At 41.5% G+C, this 12,683-nt stretch overlaps 1 protein-coding gene across 6 annotated transcripts in view; it reads left to right on the top strand.

Annotated features, from left to right (window-relative positions):
• The window catches only part of LOC144592686 (receptor-type tyrosine-protein phosphatase mu), a 606,124-nt gene that overhangs the window by 391,904 nt on the left and 201,537 nt on the right, over positions 1-12,683 (top strand). For all 6 annotated transcript variants that reach the window (XM_078397499.1, XM_078397500.1, XM_078397496.1 and 3 more), the window contains exons 12-13: positions 3,727-4,000; positions 8,839-8,875. In XM_078397499.1, the coding sequence (XP_078253625.1) occupies positions 3,727-4,000; positions 8,839-8,875 (311 nt within the window). The remainder of the gene's footprint in view (positions 1-3,726; positions 4,001-8,838; positions 8,876-12,683) is intronic.

Here is a 12,683-nt window from a genome sequence, read left to right as displayed (position 1 = left end):
ACTGCCCATCACTTCCTCTATAATAGTTACAGATTAAAAATAATCCTGAGCAGGATGCTGTATACAAATTACGAAATGGCTATATTTCATTCACAGAAACCCATGTTTTAGTTTTGAACACATTTTTATCCATATGGAAAAAAATCAATTTAATATTTCACTGATAACCTTTTGCAGGAATGCATTTCTGTGGTGGCTGAAATGTTAATGATAAAATAAATCAGATTTGCCAGGTAGAGCAATTCTAGTCTCCAGTACAATGCTATTAATCGTGGTAGATTAGTTCAGGAGCACTTCTTTGTGTGGTTTATCCGAATAAACCCTTACTAGTTGACAGTATGTCTCGGTATATTTGGATAGACTTATTCTGCTAAGCAGTGTAGGTATCAGTGTAGAGCAAGTCCTGAGTGAAGTGTGTATACCTCAGAGTGTGGAATTAGTCATGGAAAATGGAGAAATGGCAGAGATTTGAACTAATTATTTTGGATCAATTTTCATAATATAATCACTAAGGACAACTCAATGGCAATGGATAACAAGGGCTAGGGAAGGAAGGAATTTAATAGTCCTATCACCAGAGAAAAAGTAATAGTTGGTACACCATTGGTCACAGACATCGATTCAGAAAAGCATCCTTCCACCGTTACCCTCGTCCTCCTAGCTTCATGCCAATTTTCAATATAATTGCGGTGCTGGCTCGAAGGGCCAAATGGCCTCCTCCTGCACCTGTTTTCTACAATTAGCCATCTTATCTCGGATCCACGTGTGCTTTGACCCTCTGGATCAGTCTGCCATGTGTGACCTTGTCAACTGCCTTTGTGAAGTCCACATAGACAATGTCTACCCACCCTGCCGTCAACAATCTTAGCTCCCTCTTCAAAACACTTCATCAAATTTGTGAGACAGGATTTGCCCCGCACAAAGCCATACTGACTATCCCTGATCTTTCCTTGTCTTTTCAAATGTGCATGTGTCTTCTCCCATAGAATTAATATTCTACTGATGTAAGACTCACTGGCCTGTAGTTACCTTGCTTATCTCTGCTGCCTGTTTGGTTAACTAACAGAAAACAGTGAAACACGATAAATGGGACATTTTCTGAATTGGTAGCTAGAGAGAAGCAATAGGGAATCTAGATTGATAACTTGGAAAATAAATTGAGTTGGCCTATTCCAATATTTGCAAACTATAATTGATAGGTAAAGGGAGAAGGCAAGAAGCTGGCAGATGAAGTATAATGGAGATAATGTAAGATTATCCAATTTGGTAGGAAGAATGAAAACCAAATTATTACCTAAATCCAGGAGTCCAAATATTTGAAATAAGGGGAGCTGGTGTGGAAATAATTATGAATGAATGAATTGATTAATTAATGAATGAATGGATGAATGATACTTTATTATCACATGTACCTAGGTATAGTGGAATGCTTTGTGTTGCTTACAACGTAGGCAGTACACAAGTGTCGCCACCTTTTAATACTGAAAAAGTTACAAACATACCAAACAGTCCTATCTACTGCCTGCTACTTAGCTACGTATTGCTCACTTGGCAGCAGACACCACCCCCCCCCCCCCCCCCCCTCCCCCCCGCCGGACCCCGAGAAAAGACATTTATCAAGGCAAATAGAATTTGGGCTTTATTGCAAGGGGTAGGGAGTATGAAAGTAGGGAGGATATGGATGCTCTTGGAGTATTGCGTACAGTTTTGGTCACTTTTCAGTGAGGAAGGGTGTGCTTGCACTGAGGTTTCATGGCGTTGACGCTCCCGCTGGGTTACCGTGCTGCCCTGGCAAACCTCCCAACCCTTCTGAATTTGGCGGAAAGTTTCCGCTTGCTTATTTCATTTCCCCCATTCCGATTTCGCCTCACATTTCTCCGCGAAACACATGTCCCGCCGCTCGCCCTGCCTCTCGTGCCGCCCTGCCGCTCGCCTCACGCCACTGGCCCCGACTCGCCTCTCCGCTGGCCCTGTTTCGCCTCGCCGCTGGTCCCCACTCACCTCACCGCTGGCCCCGCCTCACCTCGCCGCTGGCCCCGACTCGCCTCGCCGCTGGCCCCGACTCGCCTCGCCGCTGGCCCCGACTCGCCTCGCCGCTGGCCCGTCATTTTTATACTTAAATAGTCGTTTTTCACACATGAATGTAGCGCAACACATACGCGCATTTGGCGTGCATACTTTTTTTTGCTGAAAAGTTGCATTACGCGCCATATTTTGAATTTTGATGTAAAATTCTGAGTTTTGGACATCAAAATTCTGAATTTGTAAAATCTAATGTTGGGAGGTCTGCCCTGGAGTAGGTGTTGGTGTGCTGTCTTCTTGAACCATTAAGGTGTGGGTAGAACACAATGCGATTAGGGAGCGAATTCCAAGATTTTGACGCAGACACAATGGAAGAACAGCAATTATGAGGATTACACAGGAGAATGGAGTTAAGGACCAAATGTTAGTTCAGCCGTGCCATTTGAATGGCAGGATATGCTTCGTATTCCATAGGGTTAATACCTGCTCCTGTTTCCGATGTTCTTCTAATCTCTACACTTTATTCAACCTACCACTTTTCTTTATTCATTTATACATCCTCAAGGTCTGTCTTCTTTTTACACCTGTACCAACCTCGTTTATTTTCTCTTGTTCTCTCACCCCTTTTGTCACCTAAGGAATCCCACTAACTCATGATCATAAATCCCAGTGATTTGTTCTTTTCCCACAACTACATTCCTTCGCCTTGTACTTACATAAAGGCTGAGCATTTTCCACTTCCAATGGAAAATTAATTTCCTATAGCTTTGAATGTCTTTTTTTAATGGCTTCAATATCCATATTAAAAAGAGAGATGTTTCTGCAATTACACTGCTTTTTTTTTTTAAAGTGCTCTGTGTTTAATGGGCATAAATTAAGGTTTGATGGTTTCGATCTTTAATGTTCATAACATCAGCAAGCTAATGAGAGGCTAAAACAAGATCGATGGTCTACATTCTGTACTTTCATCGGCATTGACTCTTTGCACTGATTTCTGCTGGTTTTACAAGCTGTTATCCAAGTTCTGCTTAACCTCATAACGATTGAAGACAAACCTTCAAACCCAGCGATCTTCAGGAATATCAGATATTTCCGTGACCTAGAAATTTCCAGCTCTGGAGTTTGATGTTCTCAGAATAAATGGGACGACCTTAAATGTAATATTAATATACTCAATGGAAGAAAGGTTAAGCCAGTCAGTTTGTTAAAGCCAACCCACTGTTGAGCAAGACAATGATAATCCGACAACCCACACCCATGTTCCACCTCACTGTAGGATTCCTTGACTATACATTATGGGCCATAAATAAACTATTGATCTCAACCTTGACTATGCTCACCAGTTGGGCATTCATACCGGGCGGCACAATGGTGCAGCGGTAGAGTCGCTGTATTACAGCACCAGAGACCCAGGTTCAATCCTGATTATGTGTGCTGTCTGTATGGAGTTTATACGTTCTCCCTGTGACTGTGTGGGTTTTCTTCCAGGGTGCTCTGTTTTCCTTTACTCTATCTATTCCTCTCATAATCCTATCTTGACATTATGTTTGGCACAAACATTATGGGCTGAAGGCCCTGTTCCTGTGCTTCATAGCAAGCTTGCATCAACATGCAAGGAGCTGATCTCCTTCGGAAGCATGATGTTAACATTGGTTCAGTCAACTGATAAGATGGTGGTTCAAGTTTTGCCTGTTTCTTTTTCAGTGCCTACCAGGTAATTGTGGAAGAAGAGCGCCCGCATCGGACAAAGAAAGCCACGGACCTTCTCGACTGCTACTTTGTTCCCATCGCCTACCAGAACATCTCTGTTTCAGACTCTCCTCATTACTTTGCAGCAGAGTTTCCACCAACAGCCCTCAGAGTGGCCCAGCCGTTTACCATTGGAGATAACAAGACGCACGGAGGCTACTGGAATCCGCCACTTCTTCCCCATAAGAGTTACAGCATTTATTTTCAAGCAGTGAGCAAAGCTAATGGGGTAAGTATCCTTAAAGAGTCATCGAGTGATTTAGTGTGGAAACAGGCCCTTCAGCCCAACTTGCCCACACTGGCCAACATGTTCTATCTACACTAGTCCCACCTGCCTGTGTTTGACCCATATCCCTCTAAACCTGTCTGATCCATGTACCTATCTATTTATTTCTTAAACTTTGTGATAGTCCCTGCCTCAACTACCTTCATCGGCAGTTCGTTCCATACATCCACCACCCTTTGGGTGAGAAAGTTACCCCTCAGATCCCTATTAAATCATTTCCGCTTCACCTTAAACCTGTGTCCTTTAGTTCTGGGTAAGGGACTCAGTACATCTACCCGATCTATTCCTCTCATGATTTTATTCATCTTTATAAGATCACCCATCATCCTCCTGCATTCCAAGGAATAGAGTTCCAGCCTGCTTAACATCTCCCTATAGCTCAGACCCTCGAGTCCTGGCAACATCCTCGTAAATCTTTTCTGTACCTTTTCCAACTTGATAACCATCTGCAACTATTAGGTGCTTCTAAATTACCCACTGATACCCTGATAGTGGGCCTTTAATGTTTGCCCAATGGTTTCCCAAAAAAACAGAAAAGTATCTTTTTAAAAGCCTTATTCATTCATTCTATGTTTTTGGTTGTCCTTGGACAATTTAATGGGTGCTTTTAACATCAAGTGAAGACTTTGTGAGGTTGAGGCTCCAAATCTGCCTCTATATTTGTTCCTCTACCTCCCTGCTATTGGAGGCCTATAGTATAACCACATCACACTAATTGCATCGTTCTTAAATTGTGCAGCAGATTCTCTCAGTTAAGCAATGAGGTTTGGCCACCAAGCTTGTTTGACCAGTGAATTGTTCAATCATCTCCATTCTGGTTGGCTCTGGCACAATATATAGTTATTTTTATCTAACAATAATTCCGGGCTGTTAAGTGTCTTTGGTCAAAGACTACTAAGACGCAATCATGTCAATCTCAATAGTTATGGTAGCCACACATGAACACATAACAACCCTGTTATTATTCTTAGTCTTTCCCTTGCGATCAAGGATAACTTTCTCCCAGTCTGGGTTCATTGGTTTGGAAGTGGCCAATAATGCTGAATTGGGAACCATAGGCTCCTTTTCACATGCCCAAAAACAAAGGAGGTTACAATGTGTCATGGACACTACCCAGTCCATCATGGGTACTGATCTCCCCACCATCCAATGGATCTATAGGAGTCGCGGCCTCAAAAAGGTAGCCAGAATCATTGGAGACTCACACCACCCTAACCACACTCTCATTTCACTGCAACCATTGGAAGGAAGATATAGGAGTCTGAGACTGTGGCCTCTACGTTCAAGAATAGCTTCCGCCCAACAACTATCAAGCTCTTGAACATGACATGACATGACACTAACTCGTCTATGAATTATGGCCTATCTTTCCATGAATCACAATGTGGACTCTATCTGGAGGCCCAGTGGACATGATATTCAACATGTGATACTCCAGGAAAATGCAGGGAGCAGCATTGCCCACTATACTATGGCTTTTTCTTTCAAATTCTCCAAGGCCTTTTTATCGATTAAGAGGCACCAGGGAATGCATATAAAGGTGGAAGACACCTTTACCACAATGTATATAAAGGTGGAAGACAATACACAAGTGAGCCTGACTGCTTGCCAATATATTACCCACCCAATCTTTTTCTTCTCATTTACATCAACTTCAACCAAGTTCCACGGGGGGGGGGTGAAATGGGAACTAGGAAACTTAACTGGTAGAGCTGTTGCCACATAGCACCTGGGTCCTGGGTTCAATCTCGACCTCGGGCACTGCCTGTGTGGAATTTGCATGTTCACCCTGTGACTGCGTGGGTTCCCTCCGGATGTCCTGGTTTCCTCCCACATCCCAAAGATGTGCAGGTTTGTAGGTGTATTGGCCTCTGTAAATTGTCCCGAGTATGCAGGGAGTGTGTGCGAATATGGGATAACATGGAACCATTGTGAACAGGTGTTGAATGGTCAGCGTTAACTCGGTGGGCCGAGGGACCTGTTTCCATGCCGAACCATGCCGAAAATAAACTTAAATTTGGATTTTCCTTGATTCGGTTGAAGTAAACAGGAATTATGTGATACATGAAAAGATTCTACACATCTTCCAAAGAAGAGGAAAAGCAATTCTTAAAGACAGACTAATTAAAAATCAATGAAGCATATGTGTGTTACAGATTAAATATATACTGTAGTTATTTGCATTTTCCTTTTCTTTTCCAAATATAATGGGATAATATTTTTGGAAAATAATTAAAATTCAAAAGCAATTGCTAATCAGCGTTCCCCAGACTTGAAAAAAAAATACTGTTCCTTTTGCTGCGTTTATAGATAAATATCTTTGAATTTTGTATTTGGGAAATAATTTGTGGATGATGTTAATTCCTTTTTACAAATGCGTATCTCTGACTTGCTTTTGTTATGAAGACCTGACAGTTACACTGATCTTCATTCATGGCTTGTAAAGTGTTTTGAGGTGTTTTGGTGAAAGGTATATAAATGCAAGTCTTTCAATTAATACATGCCTTCAGTTTATTACACGGAACTCTGTGCGCACAGTGCAGTATGGCAACTTGTGCTGGTTGTATTCACACTGTTTATAAACAGTGAGGACTCTCGTGTATCCATTTATATTGGCAGAGAATGGGAATGAAGGATACGAGTTTCCCAATGGGTTGCACAGCATAGAATCCTTCTCTATGTGAATAAAAGCTCCTGAGCAACCATAAAGTTGTATTAGAAACATAGAAATATAGAAAATAGGTGCAGGAGTAGGCCTTTAGGTCCTTCGAGCCAGCACCGCCATTCAATATGATCATGGCTGAAGAAGGGTCTCGACCCGAAACGTCACCCATTCCTTCTCTCCCGAGATGCTGCCTGACCTGCTGTTACTCCAGCATTTTGTGAATAACTCGATCAGTACCGTGTTCCTGCTTTCTCCCCATATCCCTTGATTCCGATAGCCCTAAGAGCTACATCTAACTTCTTCTTTCTATTATAAATGTTCCTTCTCACCCTTTCCCTTTCCTTCATTTGATTACTTAGAATAACTGATAATTTATTGTATGTTGTTGCATTTAGTATGTCTGTAAAGTAAGTTAGAGTCTCATTGTGTAGGAAGGAACTGCAGATGCTGGTTTACACAGAAAACAGACATAAAATGCTGGAGTAACTCAACGGGTCAGGCAGCATCTCTGGAGAAAAGGAATAAGTGACGTTTCGGGTCGGGACCCTTCGTCTGATAGTCTGAAGAAAGAGTCTGAAGGGTCTCCACCCAAAACATCACCTATTTTCCTTGTTTCATTGTTCTGACAATTAAACACTCTTCCTCTTCTTTCATCTTTTAGGCCTCTGGCCATATAATGACTTGTCTTATTCCCTCCACAATAGCTTATTGTATGTTTTCTGCTTTCTTCTGCGTTGTCTGATTCCTTCACTGATCCCGACAGTGGCCATAATCCAAAGAGGGAAGCCATGGGCAATTCTCCAAAGCCTGCGTTTACATGGGAATGAATGTTGGAGTCCTTCTTCATTTATCATAGGGAATCTTTGCAATATCTCTTCTCTGTGGATAAAGAGATTCAGCTTGATCTTGTCATATAATGGATTTGGAAAAAGCGAATGGAATGGGTGAAATAGGTTTCATTAGTTCCTGGCACTCTTATGGGCATTGGTTAATCAATTGTCAACACGAGGACACTAGGGTCTTTTTCCATGCTGTTTGACTCTGACAATTTTTTTTCACTATAATTTCTGTGTATGTGTTCAAAACAAAATACTTCAAAGCGACAACTGGTACTTGCCTGTTGCATTGTGAATTTCCTTTAATGAAGGAAACATTATGAAATACATTCGCGTAATGTTGGAAATAGAACTGTTCGTGATGTTATGTTTACTTCAGCTGAAGAACACATATGACATCTTTCCTCTTATTTGCCATATTTGTCATAATGGCTGATATTTGTCATAATCCTTTTCAGGTGAACATAAAGGATGTTTTCCATTTTGCAGTAAGACCAAGATGGATTTTAATTATTTCATGGAAGAATTAGGGGAGAGTTAGAGATTTTGTTTTCAGGCAAGCAGTGGTGTGGGTCTGCAATGGACACCCTGCAAGGGTACTGAAGGAAAACCTTCACCACATTTAAAGAGGCAGATGAGAAGCCATTATGTACAAGGATACAGGCTGAGAGTGGGGCAAGGAGATCAGCCTAAATAGCTCTGTTTACAACGCCTTGCTAAAGGAAAGATGCCATTACACTAGAACATGTGCAGAGAAGATTTAGGAGAATGTTAACAGGACCCAAGGGTCGGAGCTACAGGGAGTCCTAACTCTCTTCTATGTTCTGTGTGAACGGTAAAGGATTTTGGCCATCTATGGTGATTTGGAAGTGGTTTTGTAATGCAATGGAATGGCTTCCTCTTAACATTGCCATGACAACGCCAAATGCTGAAGCTCAGTTGATTTTGTTCTTGGAAAAAAATGTCAGAGATGTTCTTGATGCTTGCTCTCCAGCACTCAAGGTCAATGTGTTGTCGGCGTGAAGGCTCCTTGCTGCCTTTGCCAATTAATTTCTTCCGTCGTGCAGATAAATGTTAACTGAAGTATTTATCTGAAATGCCAAGTACATTTCATTCCAATTGTCAGGGACTGGGATACACGTTGAATTTGCTGAGCACATTTGCTAATAAGCGAGAAAATCACGTAGCTTTGCTTCCAAGTTGATCTTTATCGATGGATTGCAAACAGTGACGAAGTTATGTTTACTTTAGCTGACTTCTTTCCTCTTTATTTGTCACAGGAAACCAAAATTGACTGCGTCCGGGTGGCGACAAAAGGTATGTCTTAGCTGTTCTCTTTTGCTCCACAGTCAGAACATTCCTTTTATTTATGGCTGAAACGGTTTTCCACGTATGTACGACATGCAAAATTCTAGACAGAAATAATTCTGATACAACGCTTTGTTTTTGACATGATTGAATTATTACATTAAAACTTTAACATGTCTCCCATATTTCTTCACTCTGCAGTGTAATATTGATCAACATCGTTTTGCTTTCAACATCTTGTATAGGCAACTATTAACGTTTCAACAATCATTCTATTTGAAAGTGCTACTTATTTTAAATCATATTGGGATGTCTGAAAGTGATTCTAAAAATTAATGCCATGGCAATTGTACCTTGTTTATCAGCAATCTGTCCCACTTTTAATCATTTTTCATGTACACTCTGGTAAGCCATTGTAAGCCAATAATTTTAAAATTATTTTTTCTCTGCTTCTATAATTTTTATTGTCCATCTATATCAATTGAATGTGATTTTATTAGCCCTCAAGCACCATTTTTAAGTTGAAAGACCCGCACTTCGGTTTTCTGAAATAGATTGTAATTAGAATCCGACAACATTGCGATTGAAACTCAATTCTTAGTTCCAACGTTTTACTAACTCTCTTGGGTTTACTAATGATATTTGTTAGCCTTTAGGTTTAGTGGGTATGAGCAAAGGCCAGCGTAAAACTAAATCAGGTAGAACGTTTAATTGTGCCGCAACACCCTGGTGTGCTACAAGACCCCAATAGTTACTACAGATTGAATAAATCTGGTCTCAAACCAGTAGTTGCATTCATTCTGAGGATGTGTGTACATTAGGCTTGAAAAACTGCCAATATTACCCCGCTGCACAAGAAGGGAGCAAAGCAGAATAGTGAGAACTCTCGGCCGGTTAGTCTGATTTTGGTGGTTGGTCAGATTTTAGAGTCCATTATAAAGGATGAGGTTACAGAGTACTTAGAAGTTCACGATAAAATAGGCCGAAGTCAGCAAGGCTTTGTGAAGGGAAGATCTTGCCTGACAAATTTGCTGGAATTCTTTGAAGAAGTAAATAGCAGGACAGACAAAGGAGAACCAGTAGATGTTGTTTACCTAGATTTTCAGAAAGCCTTTGATAAGGTGCCACATGGGAGGCTGCTGAGGAAGATGAGAGCCCATGGTATCAATGGGCAGATACAAGCATGGATATCAGGTTGGCTGGACGGCAGAAGGCAAAGAGTGGCAATAAAGGGGTATTTTTCTGGTTGGCTGCCAATGACTAGTGGAGTTCCGCAGTGGTCGGTGCTGGGGCCGCTGCTCTTCACATTGTATATTAATGATTTGGACGGGGGATTAAAGGCTTTGTGGCAGTTTGCGGATGTTATGAAAATAGGTGGAGGGCCAGGTAGTGTAGAGAAAGCAGGGACTCTGCAGAAAGACTTGGATCGGTTGGGAGAGTGGGCAGAGAAGTGGCAGATGGAATATAGTGTAGCAAAGTGTGGAGTCATACATTTTGGTAATAGGAATAAAGGCATAGATTATTTTCTAAATGGGGAGAGAATCCAGAAATCAGATGTGCAAAGAGACCTGGGAGTGCGGGTGCAGGATTCCCAAAATCTTGCAAGTCGAATTGGTAGTAAAGAAAGCAAATGCAATGCTAGTATTTATTTCGAGAGGACTCATATACAAAACAGGAATGTAATGCTGAGGCACGAAAAGTTGCTGGTCAGGCCGCATTTGGAATATTGTGAGCAATTGTGGGCACCATATCTGAGGAAGGATGTGCTGGCTCTGGAGAGGGTCCAGAGGAGGTTTACAAGAATGATCCCAGGAATGAGTGCGTTAACATATGATGAGCGTTTGACGGCACTGGGCCTGTACTCGCTGGGGTTTAGAAGAATGAGGGGGGGAACTCATTGAAACATACAGAATAATGAAAGGCTTTGATAGAGTGGATGTGGAGAGGATGTTTCCACTAGTGTGGGAGTCTAGGACTAGAGGTCAAAGCCTCAGAATTAAAGGACATTCTTTAGGAAAGAGATAAGGAAGAATTTATTTAGTCAGAGGGTGGTGAATCTGTGGAATTCTATGCCACTGAAGGCTGTGGGGGCCAAGTCAGTGAATATATTTAAGGCAGAGATAGATAGATTCTTGATTAGTATGGGTGTCAAAGGTTATGGGGAGAAGGCAGGAGAATGGTATTGGGAGGGAGAGATAGATCACCCATGATTGAATGGCAGAGTAGACATGATGGGCCGAATGGCCTAATTTAGCTCCTATCACTTATGATCTTATGATCTTATGAGAATGTCAGCTTGCAGTGCAATCTTGCACGATTAGATACTGAACATGCAACATGACAAATGAATGTCTACAGACAGTGAGCAGGTGAGGCAAGCCGTAACTTTATTTGAAGAGCTACAGCAGCTGAAAGTGTCATCTGTAAGACTTTTGCAGGGAACAAGATGGGCCTTGGGGATTGTTGTAGAATAGAGGAAACCTAGGAATACAAGTGCATCGTTCCCTCAAAGTGATGTCACAGTCAGACAGAATTGGGTTTCATTATTCAGTACCCTGAGTTTAGGCCTTGCTATGTAGCAGTTGTACACAATGTGAGACCATATTTGCAGTACTATGTACAGTCGGTCACGCTGCTGTAGAAAAGATATCATGAAGCTGGAAAGAGTGCAAAGAATATTATCTAAAATGTTGCTAAAATGAGGTCCTGAATTATAGAGAGAAGATAGGCAGGAAAGGGCTTTATCCCTTTCAGTGTAAGAGACTGAGGGGTAATCATACAGACGTGCGTAAAAATCACGAGGGTCATGGTTAAGGTCAAAGCGCAGTGTCTTTTTCCTAGGGAAAAGTATCAGAAACTAGAGGCGAGAAGAGAAATATTTAAAAGAGCATATTTGTGGAATGAACTGCCAGGAGAATTTGTTGAGGCAAGCACAATAATAATATTTAAAACACAATTTGACAGGTACATGGATAGGAGAGGTTTAGAGGGATATGGGTCAAATGCAGACACGTGGGACTGGTATAGATGGGGCATTTGAGTCAGCGTGGACAGGTTTGGCCAAAGGACCAGTTTCCCTGCAGTATAGCTCCATGATTCTACAACTGATCAACACACTGGACAATTTATCCTCTTCTGATAACAGGGAATCCCAAGCCGATATTGAGGCCATTTAAGCACAAGATTTTTCATGGATAAACAGTAACTTTAGTTATAAAAGTATTCCTTTGCAAAGTTTAGCATGTTCGAGGGAGGATGGAAAATGGGCTGAAGTGTATGGATTTTTCGTAGAGCACCGTAAATAGGACCAAAGATGAGATGAACAGCCTTAAATTACATCAGACAACCTGAAAGCAATAATTTCAAGATGTTGTGTGAATTATGTTAATAGTAAATGGCTTGATGTGACGAAGCCTTAAATCTGGATTGACTGCTGTATCTATGATATGTCAGTGAATTTGCATGGTGTCATTTCAAAATTCTCAGACCATGCACAATGCAATCAATCCTGCTAGGTCAAGTAACAGTCCAATTTAGTCCTGGTGTGGTCCAAAGACGTACAGGTATGTAGGTTAATTGGCTGGGTAAATGTAAAAATTGTCCCTAGTGGGTGTAGGATAGTGTTAATGTACGGGGATCACTGGGCGGCACGGACTTGGAGGGCCAAAAAGGCCTGTTTCCGGCTGTATATATATGATATGATATGATATGAAATGCAGAAACCCATTGCATATTTGCCAGACATCTTTTTATCTCAAAGTAGAATTAAGTCAGATGGAAAAAGAAATTACTTCCGAACCATTTGGTTTTTTTGTCC

Source organism: Rhinoraja longicauda, chromosome 4 (genome assembly GCF_053455715.1).
Source record: "Rhinoraja longicauda isolate Sanriku21f chromosome 4, sRhiLon1.1, whole genome shotgun sequence".
Taxonomy (NCBI): domain Eukaryota; kingdom Metazoa; phylum Chordata; class Chondrichthyes; order Rajiformes; family Arhynchobatidae; genus Rhinoraja; species Rhinoraja longicauda.
Note: the sequence above shows the minus strand (reverse complement) of the source record. Positions and strands in the feature narration are given on the sequence as shown.